This window comes from Hippocampus bargibanti, linkage group LG11 (genome assembly GCF_051943395.1).
Source record: "Hippocampus bargibanti isolate YZ-2025 linkage group LG11, ASM5194339v1, whole genome shotgun sequence".
Taxonomy (NCBI): Eukaryota; Metazoa; Chordata; class Actinopteri; order Syngnathiformes; family Syngnathidae; genus Hippocampus; species Hippocampus bargibanti.
This window is the reverse complement of record NC_142744.1, coordinates 5709432-5735748: the sequence shown is the minus strand read 5'-3', so window position 1 is coordinate 5735748 and position 26317 is coordinate 5709432. Positions and strand designations below refer to the sequence as shown.

Here is a 26317-nt window from a genome sequence, read left to right as displayed (position 1 = left end):
TTAGACTCTCTTCTTTTATCAGAAAAGTTAATAGTAAATAGTTAATTCCTAAGTTATATGGGTCTGGAGTTATGTGAGCTTGAAATGGGGGCGACTGTGCAAAATACAATACCATACATTTTGGTTTATGTCGCACTTGAACAACATCTGAAGCTGTAACAAAGCGCTAACACGAAAAAAGGGAAACACTGCCCCCTTGTGCAAGGGAAAAAAACTGCCACAGGCCATGGCCAGAGCTGTATCGGCACTCAAGCATGAAAAAATAAAACGCGAACAAATTCAGGAATGCTGCTCTACGTCATATTTTTAATTCTCGGATAAAATCGTGAATGGCAGTGAACGAGTTGATTGACAGAAAAAAAATACCTCTCCGTTTGAAACTTTTTCATCCATTTTGCTGATTTTTTCCCAGAATAAATACAGAGGAGGAACACTGACAAAATAAAACACGTTCCCAGTTGAACGTCATTTGGCACAAACCTAAAATAATTCAAACGTGTGATCCGAACGCCGTTTGTCACGCAGCTCTTGCGAACAACGTGGATCTTTTTTTTATACAAGAGCACAAAGCACTTCTTTCGTTTCTCATCTGAGACCGTGGCTCCTCTCATGACTCACTGCACACAGACAAGGGCCAAATCAGGGGAGGAAGTATCGTTCGAAAACCTTTTCTTGCTGTTTTCAACCCTCCTGACACCTGATTCTCGTAGAAGTGGTGGTGAAAAGTATAAAAGTGCCAATAATAGCCAGGTCACGTCCAAGTAAAGTCTTAGTCGCTCCATCTTCATCGTCCTCTTGTGTACTGTGACACGGCGGCGTAAGCATGACTTGTAGCGGCATCCATCACACCATTAGCCCGAGACGGTTGCTCATTTTTCAAAAAAGGTGTCACCGTACCGAAAAAAAATACCAGCAAAATTCCAAGTAAATTGGCAAAATACCCACAAAAGCGATTCAAGCTGCAAGTGGCGATAAAACTAGCGTTTTTCATGGGGAAATTTTCCCAACGATTCATGGTTTTCAATAGCGGAAGCAAAACAAAAGGATATCCTGGTTGCAACTGGGGCTCATGTGAAATCGGATTTGGTTTTAACTCATTCAGTGCCATTCCCATTTTTTTTCATGCTTGGGTGCCGATAAAGCGCAGGTCAGACCTCTTGCAATGTTTCGCCCTTTCCACGAGGAGGCAGCATTTGCTTTTTGTCCGTGTTAGCGCTTTGTTACAGCTTCAGCTGTTGTTAAAGCGTTATATAAATAAACACCTACTGTATTTTTGTCATGATCTGGTTGGCGACCAACGGGGGGCGCTGTCGGCCCCGCCTGCACCTGCACAGGTGCTGGTCGTCCCGATCAGATTGGCGACGTCAGCCCTGCCGGCAGCCTCGCAGGTGCTGGTCGTTATAATCAATAACACTTAAAAGGACACCTAGCACGATCATCCGGTGCCGATTCATTGTTTGTTTGCTGCTTGGTTGCTGCATGCATCGTGTACGTGTTTGTTTAACCTTGACGGACTTTTACACTTGGTTTTCTTTTGCTACTTCATATTTTTTCCATTCAGATCATTTTGATGTTTTACATTTTGTTCCTGCTGACCTTTATTTTAATACAATTTGTCAAACAACCTCCTGCTCCCTCCTGCCTGCTTTTTGGGATCCGAACCCGCCATCACCACCTCGCAAATCGTGACAATTTTGTACAGCCGCCCCCATTTCAAGCCCATATAACTCCAGACCCATATAACTTAGGAATTAACTTCCTGATGAAAGAAGAGAGTCTAAGGTTTCTTACGCTGAATTGAATGTTTATGTAGTCCTAAAACTCAATATTTTGTGTGTCCTAGAATTTGAGTGACAATGACACAAACCCCGGCACTGGAGTGGACACATTTTTGCACATCGTCTGGCAGTGAATGAGTTAATATATTTCAATGTGCTGCTAGCGAGATTGCTTTGCTTCCACTCATACAGTTCATCTTCCCTTCAGGTTTCCACTGGCCGCTTTAGAGAGCCTTGTTGTTGGCCGTGCGTCTTACTTGTGACATGGAGGAATTTGGACCACAGCTTTGGGCTTGTTTAACCGCTTTAGAGTGCCTCGTTGTCATCTGTGAGTGAGCATACGTCACAAAAATGGAAGTGGAAGAGAAATGTGTCAAGAAGGGGGCGTGGCTGTGGACATTTTGACTCTTGTCCTGATGTCCAATGTGCGGACCAGGAATTCACATTGCCGGGGCAGCTTTAGAGCGCCTCGTTGTTATGATGTGTGAAAATGAGAGCGGTTTGATCCATTCCAGCCATCAAAGTCTTTAAACAGATTTATCTTAAACTATTTTTGTGTAAGCACAAGCAAGTCAGGAGCTAATTAGGTCGAATTCCCAGCAGGGCCTTGACTGACTTTTGGCAAATCCCATATGGTCCTTTTTAAAAATAAAATTATATTTAAATTATAAATATAAAAAAAAAAATAAAAAAAGCAATCTTTTCCTTCGTTGAAAAACATCCAAAGCTTTACTTTGTATTGAACTCGCTATCAGCGCCGACGCACAGAATGATTGACATTTCTGCTCGCTCTCCCGAGTGAGCATGAGACGATATTCTTGCTCCACATACGACTTCACCTTTGCGGCGTGAAGAAAACGAAAAAATTTAAAAAAAAACAGCGTGGGCTTAAACGCTTTCCGCGTGCCGCTACGAACTGTGTTCCTCAACAATAAGTGTCAATCAAGCACTCCCCCGGCCGACTTCGTCATCCAATCACGTTTGACAAGCTTCGGCGACGCCCCCCTTTGCCGTGCGGTTCGCTGGCAAAGAGGCGGGGATCCAATCGGGTTGGTAAAAATGGATGTCGAACGTCCGCGCCCAGTCGGCGAAGACTCGCTTCTCCGTGATGAAGCGGTGATGGCTTCCCCGTCGGCCGCGTTCGTGCGAGATGTACATGGCGCACTCGTCGGGGCCCCGCGGCTCGTAGTAGTGGTAGGGCACCGACGGGTGCTCGGGATCCCTGCTGTGGAGACACGGCAAATTTGCACAATTACAACGGTGCTTTATCGCCGGGTCGTGGGTCCTAAGGAAGGACGCTAGGTCACCAACGACGTCATTTTTTTTGGAGAACAAAATCGGCACACCAGGATGAATAACCAATTTAACTCATTCACTGCTAGACGATGTGCAAAAATGTGTCCACTGCAGTGCCAGGGTTTTTGGCATTGTCACTCAAATCGCAGGACACACAGAATATTGAGTTTTAGGACTACATTAACATACAAAGCAGCGTAAGAAACCTTCGACTCTTCTTTCATCAGAAAAAAAGACTTAATCCCTAAATTATATTGGTCTGGAGTTATCTGCATTAAAAGTGGGGGCAGCTGTACAAAAGGCAAATGCTGCCCCCTCGTGGAAGGGGAAAAAAAATTGCCAGAGTTCTGACCAGTGCGTTATCGGCACCCCCGCAAGAAAAACCAAAACCCGAACAAATTCGAGAATGGCGTTCCACGTCATATTTTCAATTCCGGAATACATTTGCGAATGGCATAACAGGTTTCTGGAACGCATTATGGTCGAAAACAGAGGTTTGACTGTATTTAACTCATTCACTGCCGGATGCTGTGCAAAAATGTGTCCACTCAAGTGCCAGGGTTTTTGTCATTTTCACTCAAAATTGCAGGACCCACATAATATTGAGTTTTAGGACTACATAAAGATTCAATGCAGTGTAAGAAACCTTAGACTCTCTTTTTTCATTGGAAACATCGAGTTAATTCCCAAGTTATATGGGTCTGGAGTTATCTAAGATTGAAATGGGGGTGGCTGTACAAAATACAATACATACATATTGATTTATATAGCGCTTTAACAACAAAGCACTAACATGGACAAAAGGCAACTGCTGCCACCTCGTGGAAGGGAAGAACATTGCCGAAGGTCTGACCAACGCTTTATCGGCAAAAAAAAACAAACAAAACCCGAATACATTCGGGAATGGCGCTCCATGTCATGCTTTTCCAATTCCCAAATAAATTCAGGAATGACAGTGAATGGGTTAAAGGTGCATCTACTGTACTTTTTGGGGTGCTGGAAGGTGACATAAAGGCTTACTTTCCCCTCGTAGCCAATTTCATGGCACTAAGACGAACGAAACCACCTTTTACAGTAAAGTCTCGTTATATCGATATCGGTTATATCGATAGTACCGCTTATTACGATACTACAGTGAGACCTCAACTTGCAAACACCTCAACTTACAAACTTTTCGTCTTACACACTTCAAATTTCTGAAAATTAAACCTGATAATAAGCACTATTTTCATAATACACACCCACCACGGCTGGCGGAGTGATCTTCGGCGGAAGCATACGACCGAACAGCACCAGAGGATAAGTTACCAACAGACCTTATGAAAGGTGACTCTCCTTCCATAAGCCATCAACGACCATCAGAAAGGTAAATAAAACTTTATTTTACAGCACAGTTTATTTCTTTAATTACAGTCCTCATGTAATGTGCCTCTCTTTCCAAACAGCAATTCCGTTTTACATCACAAATGTAAATAAAGTGACTTTATGATACAATGCAGTGTATTTCTTTCATTACAATACAATATCACATTTATTATACATAGAATAAGGTATGTTGTGTGTAGTTTTAAGGCTTATTTAGTTGAAAAGTATATTTTATGGAAGGCCGGGAACGGCTTATTCCCATTTTAATGGTTTCCTATGGGATTTTTTTTTTTTGAGATACACACTTTTCACCTTACACACTCTGTCTGGGAACCAATTAAGTTCGTAAGTTGAGGTCTCACTGTATTTCTATGAACACAAGGTGAAAATTACATGCGCGCATCGATCGATAGTCCCGGTTATATCGATATTTTTTCGGACTCCCGAGAATATCGATATAACGAGACTTTACTGTATTTCTGTATCTTTTTAATCCTTTATTTAACTCGAGCAAATCCTTTTTTAGAGATACCCCGTTGGTGTTAATCTGTCACTAACACCTCCCATATTGCTGAATTATTAACAACCCTGCTTTTGTAGGAACCTTGAACATAAAGCAACTCTCTCACCTGCAAAAGTCGGGCGACACCATGCCGTACACGTTGATCCTATCGCACAGCTCCAGGGCGATGGTCATGGTGAACCAGCCGGTGCTGAGCCACGAGTTGGACATCCTCCTGCGACACAGGCACAAGGTGACGTTTGGATGAATGGAACACATTTGATGACACGAATGCTCATTTCAATCTGGACCTTGATCGTTCACACTGCTTGGCGGCGTCATTAAAATACCTGACGTCGCTGGCGCTATGTAGCCTGTCAAATATGTGGAAACCTTCATCAAGAAGGTGGCCTTGCAAGGACTGCGCGAGCGATGACGGATGACCGGACAGACAATTTTGCGCTACCTTAAAATGGCCATTGATTCGTTTGAGCAAAACGAACAAAGAAATGTCTTGAAATCTTTTAAAAAGAAGACCTTCAGAGCCTCAAGGGTGCTGCCATAAGGATGAAAAAAAACACGCTCAACAAAACACTTGATTATTATTATTATTATTATTATTATTATTATGGGATTAGATTAGCCTTTATTAGTCTCGCAGTGGAGAAATGTACATTTCACAGCAGCAAAGTGATGAAAAGCAGAGGAAAGAGTCAAAACAAGAGCGTGGAAAATCCTACTGGACCTTCCGCACCCTGCCCACCACCTTTTCCAGCGACTCCCCTTCAGACGGGCGCTACAGATCCATGCGCACCAAATCCAGCAGACATTTAAAGGACAACCGACAAGTTGTGTCCATAATTTGTAAAATGGCTTCAAATCACTTCTACTGAGCGTATTTTACAAAGATTCCACCGCATATAGCTATATTTTACGTTTTAAGACTCGCGCTGAATATTCAGGAAGTCTTGTTTTTGAGTTGGTGACGAGTCCGTACGTGACGTCACTAAAGGACCGCCCCTGACCGTAGAAAAGACGCATTGTAGAGTCCTTCCATCACGTCAATGTATTTTGCTGTACTTGTTTGGTCTGGGGACCTCGTGTTGCACCCAAAAGCCGCCAGAAGGCCAGAAGAGGGCGTCCAAGCGCCAAATAAGGAATTTATCAGCATGTGGAAACGGAGGTGGCCACAGGAGGTCGCCATTTGTGCCTCTTTCTGTGGGTGAGAGATTTCCCCCCAATGTTGCCTCAAAATGGCACAAATAAATTCTTTAATCGATTGCAAACATGTATGCTTTCCTCTTCAGAACTATTTGAATCATATTCATAACTGGATGTGTAACAAGAAAGCATATTCTCCGAATCTGAAGCCATTGTTTTGATTCTCCCGCAATGCAAGACGTCTTGGCGTGATGTCACGAACTGGGGGCGGGACTTTCTGAAAATGCCCAATTCGCAGCTCAATTTTTTGCAGATTTTGGACACTTTAAGTCATTTTTATTGGTGTTTTGCATTTGACTAAAAATATCATACTGCGTGTTTTGGGTATTTTAGATGCTATAAAACGTTTTTCTGATGTCAGTTAAAAAACAAAAAAGTGACGTCGGTTGTCCTTTAAACTGCTGTTTTTGTAAACATTGAAAACAATATCGAAAATAATGCAACATTCACAAAGAAATCCTTTCTCTGGGTGCTGTTTTCGTGAAGTTTGGGATTTTAAACCCTTCCCGTTGGCTTCCATTGAACGTAGCAAAAAGCCATAGCCAAGGTATTTATTTATTCTATTGTGTTCGTTTATTGTTGATTTGCTCCTTTCTGTTTTTTACCCAAACAAGGAGACAATCTTGCGCATAATGACTTCCCGGAAAGAAGTTTAATAATACGAAGGCTAACCGTGAATACAAGCTCGCAATTATTTTCATCCTCCACGCTGGAGATTTTTTCTCGGCGTGTTGGAGTACATTGAACGCCACTACGCTTGAAGATGGACGAATAAATTGCCTTGCGCGGGTGAAGTCCGGAGGGGGATGAAGAACTCGGACATTTATCCCACCCCCGTTCAACTTGAATCGTAGCAAACGGTTTTCCGTGATTAAGTGGCTGCTCTTCTCATTTCCCGTTTTACCGCCGCGGCAATGTGGCGAATTAATGATTGTGAAGAGATAAAGGGTGTAAACTTGCAAGGTAAAAAAAAAGGGGGCAGCATTCTGTGCACGCCTGTATACAGTGATACCTCAGTTTACGAACGCTTTAGCTCACGAACCTTTCGCCTTATGAACATTAAATTTGCGACATTATAATCTTGGCATACGAACTAGTTTTCGGCGGATGAACCAAATCACACGGTCGAATAGCGCCACTATGGCTGGCGGACTAGTTTTCTGCACCACCTCCCTTTGAGTGCAGACATTGTTTGTTATCGAGTGGAGTACTTTTGCCTTTTTGGGACCGAAAAAGACTCCACCGCAGGCAAGTATTCAGCCAAAGAGGACACAAAATAAAATTACGGTCGAGCAGAAGAAGGAGATCATCGAAAAACACGAACGAGGTGTGTGTTTGTGTGACTTAGCGTCCCAGTATCAGTATGCTAAGTCGACCATTGCTACGTGTGGCTAAGGGTGTTTCTGTGTTGTCTAAGCAACGACCTCAAGCAATAGAAGAAAAACTTCTGTTTATTTTGATTTACGAAAAGACGCTAGCAGGGGACAGTGTGAGTGAGGGTATTATCGCCGAGAAAGCACGGCAACTTCACTCTGATATCATCAAGAGGCAACTACATCAACGACCATCACAAAGGTCAATAAAACAACTTTATTATGCAGTACAATTTATTTCTTTAATTACAATCCAACAGCACATTTATTATACATAAAATAAGGTATATTTTGTGTAGTTTTAAGGCTTATTTAGGAGAAAATTATGTTTTACGGGGACCTGGAAACTGATTATTCTCATTTTAATGGTTTCTTATGGAAAATAAATGTTCGGCAGATGAACTTTTCGCTTTACACACACTTTCTGGTAACCAATTAAGTTCGTAAGCGGACGTATCACTGTATATATTTCCTTGATAAAGATTTAGCGTTTTTATTTTTTATTTTCCTGCTGTTAGGTCCTCAAGGTAATTTACACAGCGTGAAAGGGGTGTTTCCACATCTACTTGTTCTGATAACAGCAGCAGAGGAGACAACAGATGTCTCGCAGTGTGGGTTCAAGTGTCTTTTTAAAAGCAAAATGAAACTCGCTTTTGCTCACCAGTCATTCATTTAGACATGGATGGGCAACTGGTGACCCGCAGTGGAGAAATGTACATTTCACAGCAGTAAAATGATGAAAGTAAAAGGGGAAAAAAATAGCAAAATAACAATGTGTACCTGTCCTTGCCGGTTTCCCTCTTGAAGAGCTCATCAAACTGCAACATCTTCTGCCAGGAGATGATGTAGACTTTAAGCGCGGGGAGCACTTGGCTCATAAGCCGCAAGTTGTTGTAGACCAGACCCTTGCCGTCACGTCGCATGTAGCTGCTCGGCCCCCAGAAGATAAAAACGGCCTCCTGGCTGGCGTTGAGCAGTTGATTGCGACTCCTTAGCACGCGTTGCATGCTGGAATGAGCGATGACGCGCAGGGAAGTGCGACGCCCCACGTCGGAAGCGTAGGCCCCCGTCGCCGGCGCGTCGTTCATGCGGATGACGCACTCGGCCCGGTCGATCTCTTCGCCGCGGCCGCCTCCGATCAGGTGGCCTGAGCTGGTCACCAGGGCGCACGTCCGGCAGTGCATTTGGAGAGGCTGATAAAAGAAAGAAGACGTTGTTTAATAAAAAAACAGCGGGCGATTAATATACAAGCCAAGGCATTAAGCAAGGCGAGTGAACAGAAAACTGTGGCAAATCTAAATGAATGAATGAATGAATGAATGAATGAATGCATGAATTACATGAATTACATGAATAATAAATAGAATAAATACATCAATAAATCTTTTATATATATACATATTGATTTACTTGTTTGTATTTATTATTTATTCATGTACTTACTTTGTATACAGTAAAGTCTCGTTATATCGATATCGGATATATCGATAGTCCCGGTTATATCGATACTATTTCTATGCACGCACGGAGAAAATTACATGCAAACAGGGTCGGATATATCGATAGTCCCGGTTATATCGATATTTTTTCGGACTCCCTTGAATATCGATATAACGAGACTTTACTGTATATACAGTATATATATACAGTATATATATATATATATATATATACACAGTACATATATACAGTGTATATATATATATATCTACAGTATATATATATATATATATATATATATATATATATATATATATATATATATATATACAGTATATATAATGTATTCCTATATATTGATTGACTTATTCTTATTTATTATTTAAATAAATAAATAACACAAAGAAAGTGATAAATGAATGAATACATAAATACATACATGGATAATAAATAGGAATAAATAAGTCAATAAATCAATATATACAGATATTGATTTACTTGTTATTTATTTATGTACTTATTTCTTTATTCATTTATCTATCGATCGGTCTGTGTGAGTGTAATTTATTCATATAGATTGATTTATTCTTATTTATTATTTATTTTTGTACTTATATTCTTCTTATATATATATATATATATATATATATATATATATATATATATATATAGAGAGAGAGAGAGAGAGAGAGAGAGAGAGAGAGAGAGAGAGAGAGAGAGAGAGAGAGATATAATTAAATACAGAAATAAAAAGTACAATAAATAAATCAATATATATGTAAATATAAATAAATAAATGCATTAATTAGTTAATACATAAATGCTTAACTAAACAACAAATAAGAATAAATACATCTTATCTAGCTAGCTAGCTAGCTAGATAAGTAAATAGCCAGACAGACAGATAGATAAAAAGTAACAGGAGCCATTTTGTGCTTGATGATACATGGCGCTAATGAGGTCCTAGCAGCCTTTGCCACCTTAAGGGCAGTTTGTGTCCACCCTGTCGTAAACATTTCGAAAGCGTAGCATAGTTGAAGCGGAGGTAGGCTGAAAGTTGTATTTGTACCCAGGGGCCACTAAACGCCTCGCAGAGCTCCCCCCTCCGTCTCTAGAAGCATCGCCTCGTTGGCTACCAATCACTCTCTTCGGGGAGGTTATTACTGAGGAACAAGGCGCTCCATCTCACCTGCGCTCGTTTGACTCATTCCAAGGCGGACCCTTCTGACAACTCCATTGATTTGACTTCTTCTGGATGGTGAGGCCTAAATCCTGAAGTTTTTATGACTTATTCCAAGTGGGGCGGCCTAACATGCGGGATAATTTGCTGTCTCGTGACCTATATTACATATAGAACACACTACATCACAGGTGTCAAAGTCAAGGCCCGCGGGCCAAATCCGGCCCGCCACATCATTTTTTTCGGCCCGCGAAAGCAAATCAAACTTGTTAAATTCCATGATGATTGCTAAAATCTGAGCCAAAATTTCATATTTTTGGATGTCAACCACAATAAAAGTCATTATTCTTGACTTCAGATTTGAAAACGAGTTATTCATTAATTTGCTGTGTGCTCTATATGTAATATTTGAAGGGATTTAAACATTCTAATGGGTTCCCCAAATTCAGAACGGCCCTCGAGAGGAAACCATAACTACAATGTGGCCCGCGGCAAAAAATGACTTTGACACCTCTGCACTACATATTGATGAATCACTGGTTTTTAAATTTGAAGTAAAAAATAATGACCTTCAGTGTGGTCTACATGTGACAATTTGAAATTTTGGTTCGGACTTTAGGAAGCATCATGGAATTTCACAAGTTCGATTTGCTTTCACGGGCCGAATAAAATGATATGGTGTGCCAGATTTGGCCCCCGGGCCTTGACTTCCACACCTGTGATTTAGCGAGTGTGCCCTACTAAAGGTTGTAAAAAATGTCAGCAGCTGGATGCTACAGCTTCGTGTTTGCTTTCAAAACTTAGCTCGTAGCAGACGTGCACATTCCACCATGCTGATCCACTGGTGAAAAGGAGGCCTCTTGTCCTCTTTCACCTAGAGCTGCTTCATGTAGTAGTGTTTGTCATGTACTCAAACATCACAGAGTACATGGGGAAAGTCTTTTAGATTGCACAACTGTCCATGTTTTTATGTTCCTGTTTTGTTTATTGTTTTACTTTATGTTGACTTATTAAGTGAAGCGCTTTGTTACAGCTGCAGCTGTTGTGAAAGCGCCATATAAATTAGGGTGAATTGTATTGTATTGTATCGAGATTGAACCTCCTAACAAGTGAACTCATTCGAGTCATTCCAGGTTTGCAACTTGCATCTTGATTGACTTTCAAAGCAAACAGACAAACAGTTGGAATCATGTTTTTTAATCCGAGAGGAGGGCCGTGAGTTCCTTCTGATTTATTCATTCCAGGCGGGCTGGCCTAATAACTGCAATCTCATAATTTATTCAGTGCGAGAAAACGAAGAACTAGAGTCACGGTGGTCGCTGACGCTGTAGCTGTAGTTGGTTACACTCGTCTCGCTTGTGTACGGGCGGCATCGGATCGGGTTAGCGCCGTGCGATGCCATTGTAAGCGCCATTTCCCCTTCTGTCATCCCGTTCAGTTGTTCAAATAAAAATGAATTGATCTAGTTATTACATTATGTCTGTGTAAGCTCTCAGTCGTACAGGAGTCGTCCATCGATGAAAAGGTTTCTTCAGCCGTCAACTGTACTTCTTTGAAGGTGTCGGACGTTTCGCTTCTTATCCAAGATGCTTCGTCAGCTAACTAAATTATTTTGCTGGTACTTTCGGCCCTATATATATATATATATATTGGTCCCTGCTCTCACGTTGGTAGGAGCAGAGGACTACTCCCTGCGGCTACACTGATTACTTCTATTGTCCTGCCTGAGTATGAGGTCTACGACTGGACTGATTGCCCCATTTGCTCTGGTATCACCTCATCAGCATAACTAAGCCTATGTTGCCTAAGAAGTCTGTTGTACGAACGATCCAAATTGAACCTCACCCCACCATGGCGATTTATGCTGTTTTATGAAAATAGCTTCTTTTACTCCCCTTTCAAACCATCTATTTTCTTTCGCTAAGATTTTAACCTCATTGTTGTCAAATGAGTGGTTGCTAGCTTTTAGGTGCATATGTACTGCCGATTGAGGCCCACTAGTATTATCCCTGCGATGTTGATAAAGTCTTTTTTTGAGAATTTGTTTAGTCTCCCCAATGTATTGCTCTTTACAATCTTCATTTTTACAATGTATTGAATAAACTACATGACTTTGTTTTTCATTTGGCAGCCTATCTTTTGGATACACAAATTGTTTCCTTAAAGTGTTCATCAGTTCGAAATAAGTACGAATTTTGTGTTGCCAAAGGACTCTTTGTAGTTTTTCAGTAACTCATGCAATGTAAGGTACTGCTACTCCTCTCCTTTTAGTATCTTCAGAATTTGGTTTCATTCCTTATTCTTTCCTTATGACATTTGTTAAAAGACCACTGAGGGTAACAACAGTTATTACTTTATGTGAAATCTGCCATATTGTAGCTCCTCCCACCCACATGCACCTTGCGCGGCTGATGCGAAACAAACATTGCGTCTTGCTAATAAATCGGCAGCGATCCACATTGTTCACGTATTCGCCTCGCGTGAATCATTGATGCGCTTGAAATCGCTCGTTTGTACTTCCCGAACGCCGGGAGCGCAACAGCCTTCCCTGTCTTGTTGATTAGACGGACGCGGTTATGATTGCCGCCGGGCTATTTTGTCTGATTGGAGAAAAGCATGAAAAACAGGCATTGCGGCAAATGCAGAAACATTTCGTGTCATTGTTTATTGTTTTTTTAATAATAATAATAATAATAATAATAATAATAATAATAATAATAATAATACATTTCATTTATAAGCACCTTTCAAAACTATCAAGGACACTACAGTAACAGGATATTTTTTTCTGCGGGTGAGCAGCGGCAGCCACACGCACCAGCGTTCACTCAAACTGGAAGTAACAAAGTAAAAAAAAAAAAAAACATTTTAAGAAAACTAATTTTTTGTTGTTTTGTTTTTGGTTTTTTTTGATTGCATGGAACAGCTGCACCACTTCTGTCTGGGACGTCACGCTGATACAGACGCTCCCCAACTTACGAACGAGCCTCCAAATGGTTGTTCGTCGGGACTTTCTGAAAATGCCCAATTCGCAGCTCAATTTTTTGCAGATTTTGGACACTTTAAGTCAGTGGTGTCAAAGTCATTTTTTGCCGCGGGCCACATTGTAGTTATGGTTTCCTCTCGAGGGCCGTTATGAATTTGGGGAACCCATTAGAATGCTTAAATCCCTTCAAATATTACATATAGAGCACACAGCAAATTAATGAATAACTCGTTTTCAAATATGAAGTCAAGAATAATGACTTTTATTGTGGTTGACATCCAAAAATATGAAATTTTAGCTCAGATTTTAGCAATCAACATGGAATTTAACAAGTTTGATTTGCTTTCGCGGGCCGAAAAAAAATGATGTGGCGGACCGGATTTGGCCCGCGGGCCTTGACTTTGACACCTGTGCTTAAGTCATTTTTATTGGTGTTTTGCATTTGACTAAAAATATCATACTGCGTGTTTTGGGTATTTTAGATGCTATCAAACGTTTTTCTGGTGTCCGTTAAAAAACAAAAAAGTGACGTCGCTTGTCCTTTAGAGGCAGCTGTAGGCTAGCATACTACTGAAATTGCTCCCCTAACCAACAGAAGGCTGGTGTAAATTTTCAAAGGTTTATCTGAGTTATTCTGGTCCCCCGCCTCACTTTGAACCCTGGAAAAAAGAAAGAAAAAAAAGCACCAGACGACACCCTGCGGTGCGGCATGATTGCCATCTTGTAGCACCACCCGGTGTGCTCGCTAGCTGGCCTTCACTCTCCCCCCCCCCCCCCCCCCCCCCCCCCCCCTACCGTCCTCCTCCTACCCGCCAAATAATCAATAACAACACCAGAATGCTATTTCTCTGCTCTGAGGGGGCATGGCATCATCAATCAGGCGTAATGGCCCACTCGCAGTCCTCCGGGGACGGATCTGGACGTCGGGAAAGGAGCAATTATTGGCTGTGTTACGCGTGAGTGGCTTCGGCTCTGTGAGCGTCGAGAGTGTCAAGCCAATCAGGGGGGAAACAAACTTGCTATCAATGTGTGCTACAGTCACTGGCCTTTTTTTTTACATGTCTTTAACTCATTCACTGCCATTCATCAATTTCTTCGGGAATTGAAAATATGACGTAGAGCGCCATTGCCGAATTAGTTTGGGTTTTGTTTTTTCATGCTTGGGTGCCAATGAAGCGCTGGCCATGGCCTCTGGCAAGGTTTTTTTCCACAATGGGGCAGTTTTTCCCTTTTTTTCCATGTTAGCGCTTTGTTCCAGCTTCAGCTGTTGTTAAAGCGCTATCCTCGTTCGTAGTCTTCCCGGATAGACTATTGCAATTCACTTCTCCATGGTGACCCTCAGAAACTTCTCCACAAACTTCAACTCGTCCAGAATTTTTCAGCATGAATCATCACTAGAACCTCATCCTTTCACCACATCACCCCCGTCCTCCAAGAGCTCCACTGGCTCCTGCTCAAATATAGAATCAACTTTAAAATTTGTCTTTATACATTTAAAGCTATCCATAACCTTGCCTCATACATCTCTGACCTTCTTCAAATTTCTATTCCCTCTCGTTCCCTCAGATCCTCTTCCTCCCTCCACCTCTGTGTGCCCCCTGCCCATCTCAGCACGACAGGGGACAGAGCTTTCAGCTGCTCTCTCCCTAAACTCTGGAACTCACTTCCTCCCAACATTCGTAACATCGATTCTCTTCCCACCTTCAAGTCCCATCTCAAAACGGACCGATTTAAAATTGCATTTTCTGTGTAGCTCTATCTCTTATTTCTATTTATAATTGTATTTTAGTTATTGCGTTCTATTTGTGATTGTATTTTATTTATTATAGTACCTATGAGTGTCCTTGAGAGCTTTGAAAGGCGCTTAAAATATAATTTATTATTATTATATAAACAAATATGTATGTATTGTATTGGATTTTGGACAGGCACCCTCATTTCAAGCTCATATAACTCCAGACTTATGTAACTGATTAAAGAAGATAGTCTAAAGCACAGGTGTCAAAGTCAAGGCCCGTGGGCCAAATCCGGCCCGCCACATCATTTTTTTCGGCCGGCGAAAGCAAATCAAACTTGTTAAATTCCATGATGATTGCTAAAATCTGAGCCAAAATTTCATATTTTTGGATGTCAACCACAATAAAAGTCATTATTCTTGACTTCAGATTTGAAAACGAGTTATTCATTAATTTGCTGTGTGCTCTATATGTAATATTTGAAGGGATTTAAACATTCAAATGGGTTCCCCAAATTCATAACGGCCCCCGAGAGGAAACCATAACTACAATGTGGCCCGCGGCAAAAAATGACTTTGACACCCCTGCTCTAAAGTTTCTAACGCTGTATGTGTGTCCTAAAACTCAATATTCTGTGGGTCCTGCAATTGTGAGTGAAAATGACAAAAACCCTGGCACTGGAGTGGCACATTTTTGCACATCGTTTGGCAATGAATGAGTTAAAAATCGGCATTCTGGTATCAGTGGTTGAAATTGAATCTTGTTTTAGAAGTTGGGATTTCCGACTCACTCTCATGGTTTCTTACTGTTAGTTCGATGGAGTGTATGATTTCAAAAAAGCCGTGCAGTGGCTTTATTATTTTACATGTTTTTTACTACCACTTCAATTAATTTCTACAGGTCAACAACGGAAGCAACTCTGACCGGGTCAATTCGCGTTTGGTTGGGGAACGTCGCAGCACGGGAACAGATTGCTTTTCCAGGCCAGTGAGATTCCTCGATTTAGGGCATTTATGACACTCATCGCGGGAGGAAAGCTGTTAATAGTTTCATATAGTCATAAACTCTTCAGTTGCTTAGCATCGGGGCAGATGCTTTTCAGAGTATTTGGGCAGGGACGTCTCGTTTTAGAGACAGCGTTTATTTACCCTCAGGCAGTTAGATGTTCAATAGCAAGGCCTGACTTTCTAGCTTGATATACTGTTTTGTTATGTGCATTATGTTCTATGGTGTTGTTGCGAAACGCCGTTTGATATTTTCTTGTGTAGTCTTTGATAGAGTGCTTATGCACATTAGTAAACATATTACGTTATTTCATGCTAAGATTAGTAAACATATTATGTTATTCCATGTTTATCTGAGTTCATACAGTGAGACCTCAACTTACAAACACCTTATCTTACAAACTTTTCGTTTTACAAACTTCAAATTTCTGAAAATTAAACCTTATAATAAGCACTATTTTCATAATACACAACCACCACGGCTGGTGGAGTGATCTTCGGCGGAAGCACACGACCGAACAGCACCAGAGTAAGTTATCAACAGTCCTTCTGGAAGGTGACTCTCCTTCCATAAGCCATCAACGACCATCAAAAAGGTAAAACTTTATTTTACAGCGCAGTTTATTTCTTTAATTACAGTCCTCATGTAATGTGCCTTTCTTTCCAAACAGCAATTCCGTTTGACCTTCGACCTCCAACGCCATTCCATCAAGCCATCAATGACCATCACCAATGCAAATAAAGTGACTTTATGATACAATGCAGTGTGTTTCTTTCATTACAATACAATAGCATATTTATTATACATGGAATAAGGTATGTTGTGTGTAGTTCTAAGGCTTATTTAGTTGAAAAGTCTATTTTATGGAAACCCGGGAACGGATTATTCCCATTTTAATGGTTTCCTATGGGAATTTTCTTTTTGAGATACACACTTTTCCCCTTACACACTCTGTCTGGGAACCAATTAAGTTCGTAAGTTGAGGTCTCACTGTATTATGTTATTGCATGTTTAGTTTAGTCTACATGGATTTATGAAACTTATTAGTTGAATAGTTGTGAAAGCAGAATGTAATAAGTATCAACTTTCAGTCTGATGTCCTCCAAAATACTTGTCCGTAGCTGATTGCATGACAGATCGCTGCTGTGTCTTTTCAAAACTAGTCTGAGCGGGCGGGTTTGTTCTCATTGTGCTTTTTTTTCTTCTTGTGTTCGTGTGCTCTTGAAGAGCTCCTCGCTCCGACGAGAGATGTGCTCTTTTTGTTTCACTAGAATAAAGTAGCTTTTTGTTCACCATCTATTGTCCTCGCTGATATTTCATCACAAAACTTCGTTGAACACCGAACCAGATGAGAAACAAGAATTAGAATGGAACAGTATGTTTGTTTGAAAGAAGTCCAAGATGGCGCCCGAGCAGGCAGCCCACAGCAAGTGCTCTCACGAGCTTTGCTTTTTGTGTTGTTTTTATGCTTTCTTTTGTCACTTTGAGTTGTTGTGGAAAGGATACGGATTGTTTTTCAGCATTTTTGGCCACGACATTCACCAAAGAGGAGACTGTGCTGTACACCAATAAGCTTTTTCAGTGTACTGTATTGACAAAGTATTCATAATAATACTGTCATATATTTCATTTATACGCACCTTTGTTACATTCCTACTAACTCATTCACTGCCAGGCAATGTGTTTCCCTTCCACCGGGGGGCAGCATTTCCCTTTTTTCCATGTTCGCGCTTTGTTTGAGCTTCAGATGTTGTTAAAGCGCTACATAATGCATTGCATTATATTTAGTACAGCCACCCTCATTTCAAGCTCACATAACTCCAGACACATTAATTTAGGAAATAACTTTTTTTCTAGTTGTATTAAGTTCATCCTGTCTACTTGATATCTAATTTAAAACAGATTCTTATCTTACAGACAGTGTATTGTAGGTGTTTCAAATACCGGACATGTTTCGGCATATACTTCCGCCTTCGTCAGTTTCGTGTTGCATCAAGACTTCTACAGTGTATTTGATGTTCGCTTACAAAACGACCCCGGTGACAATTTACACGGAGCTTTGACACCCTCTTCTGCCTTTTTGTGGGTACTAAAGAGTTTGTCACTACATTTCTCTCCAGATGCATCAAAATGGCACAAATAAATTCTTTAATCGATTGCAAACATGTATGCTTTCCTCTTCAGAACTATTTGAATCATATTCATAACTGGATGAGTAACAAGAAAGTATCTTTTCCGAATCTGAAGCCATTGTTTTGATTCTCCAGCAAGGCAAGCCATCTTGGCGTGACACCACAAACAAGGGGGCGGGACCTTCTGAAACTGGCCGCTTCCGGTTTCAAATTGAAGTACTTTCTAGGCACTTTAAGTCATTTTTATTGGTGTTTTGCATTTGACTAAAGATATCAGCCTGCGTGTTTTGGGCATTTTAGATGCTATAAAACGTTTTTCTGATGTCAGTAAGGAAACAAAAAAGTGATGTCGGTTGTCCCTTTTACTCTCTTTGTTGTCTATAATGAGTGTGATTACAGGAGTATCATTTTTCCATATTTGATCCTACTTTCGGTAGGGCGCTTTACCGCAAAATCAGATGGATATAAACTAAAAAGTAGTGGGCTAAGACGGCAACCTTGTGGGACACCAGTATTCAAAATGGTGTAGACGTTTGCTCTCTTCTTGTCACAAACTCATCCAGATTTCAGAGGCCTTCAAGGTCAACATGGAATAAGACCATGGTTCCCCAACCGCACCCCAAAAGAGGCTTCATTTTCACCATTGCACTATGCTCCCTCACCTGTGCCCACCTCGGGTGGCGCACCCACACTTTGCCCACAAGGCAGGAAGGCAACCAATGCATTCCCCGCTGACCCGTGAGTTTCAATTAGTGTACTTTGTTTGGATTCCGGCACAGTGGAAGTGAGCAGACAATGGAGTTGCATCGCGTTGCAACATGCTGCGTTCTCCTAACGAACCCCCCCCCAAACCCTCCATAGCCCCCCGCCCCCTTTCCTTGCTATAATTGGCTCCCTTTCAGGCCTCGGGTGCACAGTTGTAACCTCCATGGAGCCGGAAGAGGACACAGCATTAACCACACACACACACACACACACACACACAGGCAACGGTCGCTTGGAATACAAAAGAGAGGGGAATGGGGGGGTTCAAAAGACCTTTTTTTCAGCCTTGGCACCTATTTTTGGGTTGCTTTTATTGTTGTCAGTGAACAAATGGGTTGTGCATACCTGTCAACCAGCTATATTTTGCCGTATTCTGCACATTTTCAGATGTGTACTGCAAACAAGAAAGTACGCGAAACCCAAAATGTTTTAAATAAGTAAATAAAAGTCTGAAGGAAATATTTTGCCATTTGGGTGTACAATGGTAAAATAAAATGTCAAATATAATGTTGAGATGTTTTCCATTCCGTTTTTCTTCATTAAATACTAGCAGTCACGTTAATGATAAGAAATATTGCTACTCGTAAAGCGAAGTCGACCACCGAGAAAACAAGTCCGTGAGAAAAGTCACGTGAAGAAACAAAAGTTCCCACAAGACAAATTCCGCTCAAGTGGAATTTTATTTTGAAATCAGTTCAATTAAACATTTTACTGTGTTTTTTCACTCTAATATCATTCATATTTTTTGGATAATCATATAAAAATATATATATCTATAAACAGTATTTGTGTTCTAACCACATATTCAAATTCTAATAGAATTTGTCCACAGCAAAAAAAGCCATAATGCTCTACAACAAAGAACATAAAGTGATACCTCAGCTTACGAATTTAATTGGTTCCCAGAAAGTACGTGTAAGGCAAAAAGTTTGTCTGCCAAACATTTATTCCCCATGATAAACCATTAAAAAGTATTATTATTATTATTATTATTATTATTATTATTATTATTATTATTACAGTAAAGTCTCGTTATATCGATATTCAAGGGAGTCCGAAAAAATATCGATATAACCGGGACTATCGATATATCCGACCCTGTTTGCATGTAATTTTCTCCGTGCGTGCATAGAAATAGTATCGATATAACCGGGACTATCGATATATCCGATATCGATATAACGAGACTTTACTGTATTATTATTATTATTATTATTATTATTATTCACTTTTCTCATAAGGTTTTTGCCTCACCTATCATCTGTAATTCAGTGTGATAAATCCAGCAAAGGGCTTTTGGGTGATTGAATTGGAAGACATTGTACAAACGCTAACTTTGTAGGTGACAAAATATGAAACTACACAAAACCAGGTTCCTCAAACTTGAGCCCCCTGTCTCGTTTTTGTGGTCGAAAGCAACCGGAAGAAGACGTCTCGGAGTAATCGGTCTCAAAATGGCCAAAGCTAAGCCTGAAATCGCCACTTCAAGAGACGCACAAGAAGCCCAAAATTAGCATTCTGCTCGCTCCTTAGCGTTAGCCTACAAATCTATGACTTCACTCGTAATACCTTAACCGCGGGATGTGAGATCACCCCCGTCAAGGGAACGCTTATCGAGATGTTTCTGCCATCATCTTCCGTAATTGCTTCCCGTAGGCCTTGACGCCAAAGGGGGGGGGGGGGGGGGCGCATGCGTCGCCTTCAAGCTCCAAGCTGATCCCGCTGGAAGCGAAACATTTTCTCTCCTTTAATGAGTTCTCTGTGCTAAAGGTGCTCCTTCGCTTTCAGTTTGATGTTTTCTAAATGACAGACTGACAGACAGACAGACGCCCATATGTAATGGAGAACCCCCCCCCCCCCCCTCCTCCTGTCCCGTCTAGCTCTCCAGCTGGCTGGTGGCACGACGGTGTCCTCAAAAATACGGGAGAAGAATGGCGTCGTGAAATATTAAACATCTCGTGCAGCTGCCACCCGAGCGGTGGTGAGAGCGACTCGTCATCATCGGGTCTGACGTGGCGCAAACGTCGTCATTGCTCCCCCTGGAGCGTCAACGTGGAAGCCACCGACCGCTAAATTGTATTCAAAATGTCAGCTGTCGCCATTTTGTTTCTCCTCGCTTCAAGTAAGAAGGTTGCCTAATTTGTGACAGTTGTTGATTAACTCTCAAACGGTTAAAAAAAAAAAAAGAACACTTGTAACTGCCTAATGATGCATCATATAGAACAGGGGTTACAAACAAGGTTTTTCTTGCATGAGGTGCGGATAAAGCACTGGTCAGACCTCTGGCAATGTTTTTTTAACTAATTTCCGAATTTATTTGGGAATTAAAAAGTGTGACATGAAGCGCCATTACCGAATTTGTTCAAGTTTTGTGTTTTTCTTGCGGGAGGTGCCGACAAAGCGGTGGTCAGACCTCTGGCAATGTTTTTTTAACTCATTCACTGCCATTCCCGAATTTATTTGGGAAGTGAAAAGTGTGACGTGAAGCGTCATTGCGGAATTTGTTCAGGTTTTGGTTTTTCGTGTGGGAGGTGCCGATAAAGCAGTGGTCAGACCTCTGGCAATGTTTTTTTTAACTCATTCACTGCCATTCCCAAATTTATTTGGGAAGTAAAAAGTGTGACGTGAAGCGCCATTACCGAATTCGTTTAAGAGGTCTGACCAGCGCTTCATCGGCAACCCGCAAGAAAAACCAGAACCCGAACAAATTTGGGAAGGTCGCTGCACGTCATTGATAGAGATTAGACAGAATAAGAAGTTATCATATTTAATAGTTTCATGCTGTTATATGCTTAGTCAACATGTGTGACTCGAAGACACAATTGAAGCACAGACAACTTGGGGTCAATCTGAGGTCAACAGACACAGCAAGTTAAACTGTCATCTTCATCTAGGAGATCTGGCCTCGCACAGAATTTAGGACTTGGGAAACTCCTTTATCACCGAAGCAATTAACGACTTGAAACTCCTTCTCAGGAAGAGCTCATTCGCCAGGTTTATCAGTTCATGGAAAAGACAATGTTTTATTGCTTCCAGCTGTTCGTGCTCAGAACGTTCTAGGGGTGTGGTATTCTAATCAAGAGAACTATGTTTTAATAATGTATCACTTAAATTTGCATATACTCTCAATAAATAGCTTGGCAGAGGGCTGCAGAATTCAGACGTCTGTCATGAATGGCTGCGTCTCCTGCCGGCAGTAAAGACAATCTTTCTGGGTTCTAGTCTTTGTCCACAGTGTCCGATCGAACATCTCTGACACATATATTCAATTCCCGAATAAATTCGGGGATAGCAGTGAGTGAGATAAGGTTGCTTTTGATTGCATTGACTACACGGACGATCACATCGGCTTTCCACCGCCAACGTTTGTAAACATTGCATTTCAGCCTCTCGGAATACGATGTGTCACTATCACTTTGCGGCTCGCATTGATTTTTTTTTTTTTGGGGGGGGGGGCTTTAGGGGGGTTGGAGGGCTCATGGCTAGAGTCAAGATGGCGGCACGAGTGGCATCGAGTTTCAATTAAGAGTATGCGGGGAATGTAATTGTAGCCTCACGAATAATGAGTCATGACAGGCGGGCGGCGAATTGTGATAAACGATTCTCTTAAGAGCCACGCGGAGATAGATAGTTTGCAGCGGCCATTTGCGCAATTTACCTTGTGGTCCACGATGCTGCTGTAACCCCGGAGCGCAGCGGGATGAGGCCGGGCCGGACTGGGGGAGGCGTTGGCGGGCCACGGCGGCTGCTCTTGCTCTCGGCGCCGCGTCGGTCGCTTGTCGTTGCCGTCCCGGACGGAACCGTAGAAGCTGCTGTTGTAGACCAGGAAGAGGCTGGCGCACAAGAGCAGAGCGAGAAGCAAGGCGACGCCGTGGCGCTAGGAAAAAGACATTGCACGGTTTACTTGTATTGGAAAGGAAAAAAATCCCTTTTATACATTGTCATGATCATCACAGAAAGTGTGTGTAAGGCAAAAAGTGTCCCTTCCAAACACTAATTTCCCATAGTAACCATTAAAAATGAGAATAATCCGTTCCCAGGTAAAACATAATTTTCTATGAAATAATCTTTAAAACTACACAAAATATACTTTATTTGATTTATAATACATGTGCTATTGCATTGTAATTAAAGAAATAAACTGTCCTGTATAATAAACTCATTTTATTTACCTTTGTGATGGTCGTTGATGGAGTTGCCGCCTGATGATATCCGAGTGAAGTTGCCGTGCTTTCTCGGCGATAATACCCTCACTCACACTGTCCCCTGCTAGCTGCTTTTCATTAATCCAAATCAACAGAAGTTTTTCAACCTCTTCTATTGCCTGAGAGCGTTGCTTAGACAACACAGAAACACCCTTAGCTACACGTAGCAATGGTCGACTTAGCATACTGGTACTGGGACGCGAAGTCACACAAACGCACACCGCGTTCATGTTTCTTGATGATCGTCTTCTGCTCGACCGTAATTTTCTTTTGTGTTCTCTCCGGCTGAACAATAGTCTGTGGTGGGGTCTTTTTCGGTCCCATAATAGCAAAAGTACTCCACTCAATAACAAACCACAGCAGCCACGGTGGCGCTGTTCGGCCATGTGGTTTGGTGTTCTTCCGCCGAAAACTAGTCCGCCAGCCATTGTGGCGCTCCGTGTGTTTCCCGAAAACTAGTTCGTATGCCAAGATTATATTCTCGAATTTAATGTTCGTAAGGCAAAAAGTTTGTCAACTAAAGCGTTTGTAAGCTGTGGTATCACTCTATTTGAATTTAACTTCCCTTTTTTTAAAAAAAACTTGGCGATCATCACATGTTGTAAACATCTTCGCATACCCGTCTAGTTGATATCAAAGACAAAATACATTTTTCATGCGCAGCTCATTGATTAAATGCTGCATTTCTTCAATACTATAGGTTCAAACAGTTTAATGACAAAATTCAATTTATCATACCTGTCACTTTAAGAAATTCTTTAATCAATTCTACCTGATCGTTCATCAACAATAGGTTTACGTGATTAAAAAGAATGACAAAAAGAAATCCATCAGCAGTACTTGATCAAAACTGCCTCCCAAATTGGACATGATCGAAAATATTCTCTATATTTCTAATCACACCCTATTTATCATGATTAATAAATCACCCTATTTATTTATCATACACTAAATTTCAATTCCACCCCCCCAATCAACCAATCAATTAACAACTTCCTCAAATTAGTCGGGCACTACCACCAAATAAACACCTACCTCACATAGATGACTACTTTTTACCCTGAAGCAAAATTAAATCAATGTAATCTGTGCACTATTCTGAGTTAACTCAATTCCCATTTGGATTTGATTGCTAACCTAATCAGCAGCACGTAAAACAATCCCTCGAAAAGTCTCGTAATACGAAGCGATCACACACACACACACACACATACTTGAGAAGCCCGCGGTGAGAAGAAAGGAGCATCCATGCGTATGTGGAAGCGCCGCAGTTTGGAATTGAAGCGGATTAACGTGGGACAGGAGATGTGAGACAATCTCTTTTCGTCAACGGATGCCACCGCTTCGTGTTTGCTTTTAACATTTGGCTTGTAGTAAACGTACACATTTCACCATGTCTCTGATCCATTGGTGAGAAGGACGCTTTGATCCTCCCTTCTTTCATCTAGACCTGCTTCATGCGACAAAGATTGTGCAGAAAGTGCTTAAAATTGAATGACTGTCTTTTGTGTTGTGTCATGTTATTTTATTTATTTATTTTTTTTACTTCAAGATGGCTGCCTTTACAGCAGCTCCTGTATTTTGTTTTTCTACTTCTTCCTTTCCTTTCCTCTTCCTTTCATAATTTTGCTGCTGTGAAATGTAAATTTCTCCACTACGAGACTAATAAAGGCTAATCCAATCCAAGGTGTGTTCAGGGGCATCTCTGAAGGTCGGAATCGGGATGTTTGAAAGTTATTTCACCGTACTCTTATGTGGCATGCAGGTTTGTAAAATGTATCTTAATGTTTTTTTCTTTTTGTGCGATAAAGGCACACTATCTTCTCGCGCGTAAAATAACGATCCCACAGTAGTCAGTGGGGGCCGTGGGGGGATGTGGAAGGGGGCAAAAATCAAATCTTAGTCGCGGGGCACATCTGTTGGCTGCATTGTTGCGAAGCTAATCTTTTGATCCGCCAGTCAGTGAGCACCGAGAGCTTCTGTTGGCTGTTGGAGCGCACTTCCCTCAACCCAGCTGAGATTCTTTTTTATATATATATATATATATATATATATATATATATATATATATATATATATATATATATATATATATATATATATATATATATATATATATATATATATACATATTTCTTATTTTTCGCGAGCGCGACATGCCTTTAAAAATGGAGGGAAGAACAAGATCATGCAAAACAACCTTTACCAGCGGTGTCTTCATTTTGCGGCGCTGTCACGAGTCAAGCGGGCTCCTTCCGCCCGCGACTGACGCCTCTCATGCTCCGCACGCGTCCGAGTTCGAGCTCTGCTCAGGCCGGTCTGGGGGGGGGAGCGCTCCGGAACGGGTGCGGGTTGCTCGAAACTGCACAAGCCACACACAGACAGACAGTGCACGGGCGGACTTCCGCTGGGTCCTAAAGCCTGATTGGCCTTTTAAATTATTGTTTTTCCGCACAGAAATGGCGTCTACATTGTGAGCGCGCGTGTGTGTGTTTGTGTTTGTGTTTGTGTTTGTGTCTGTCCGCGTGTGCGCGTGTTTGTGCGTGTGCCCGCGCGTGTGCGTGTGTGTCTGTCCATCCGTCCGCCAGCCTTTCATTTGATGCCTTTCTTCCCTTGTAACTTTCTTTCTTCCTTCCCTCCTTCTTTACTTTGTATCATTCTTTTTTCTTATTTTCTTTCTTCCTTCCTTACCACCTTCCTTTCTTTCTTTCTTACTTTCTTCGTTCCCCTCTGTTTCCTTCATTTCTTTTTTCTTGTTTCTTGTTTTCTTCCTTCCCTCCTTCATTTCTCTTTTTCTTTTTTCTCTCTTCCTTCCATCCTCCCTTCTCCTTTCTCTTTTTTCTTTCTTTCTTCCTTCCATCCTTTCTTCTTTCCTTCCCTCCTTCCCTTCTTCCTTCCCCTATTGTGTCAAACTGTCCCTGCCATAGAATTTTGATGTACAATCATTTAAATCTAGCGTTTGTGGCACAATGATGGTTGGCTTCGTTGTTGTGGTTTTTTTTCCGCTCTAATTGGTCCATCTTATTTATGATCATATTCTTTATCCTCTGCGAAGATGGACAATTCCTGCAGTGAATTCCAGAGGAGTCGAGTTTGTTTGTGTTACACAGCTCCCAGATGGGGTTGGGGGTGCAACATTATTTCATTTCAATTTAACTCATTCACTGCCATTCATGAATTTTATGCCGAAATTGAAAATATGACGTAGAGAGCTATTCTTGAATTTATTCGGGTTTTGTTTTTTCATGCTTGGGTGCCGATAAAGCGCTGGCCATGGCCTCTAGCAATGTTTTTTCCCCTTCCGCAAATGGGCAGCATTTCCCCTTTTTCCAT

At 41.4% G+C, this 26317-nt stretch overlaps 1 protein-coding gene across 2 annotated transcripts; it reads right to left on the bottom strand.

The window, feature by feature from the left end:
- Positions 1-1770: 1770 nt before the first annotated feature.
- On the bottom strand, positions 1771-25344 carry st6galnac5a (ST6 (alpha-N-acetyl-neuraminyl-2,3-beta-galactosyl-1,3)-N-acetylgalactosaminide alpha-2,6-sialyltransferase 5a). 2 transcript variants are annotated; one of them, XM_089007440.1, is made up of 5 exons: positions 25191-25344; positions 22438-22656; positions 8316-8728; positions 5069-5176; positions 1771-3003 (listed from the first exon to the last, which is right to left on the bottom strand). In XM_089007440.1, exons 1-5 carry the CDS (start codon positions 25203-25205, stop codon positions 2754-2756), a joined length of 1005 nt encoding a protein of 334 aa, XP_088863566.1. In that variant the 5' UTR covers positions 25206-25344; the 3' UTR covers positions 1771-2753. The 2 variants fall into 2 exon arrangements, with proteins under 2 accessions (XP_088863566.1, XP_088863564.1); XM_089007438.1 differs by having other exon boundaries at positions 25185-25341.
- Positions 25345-26317: the final 973 nt, after the last annotated feature.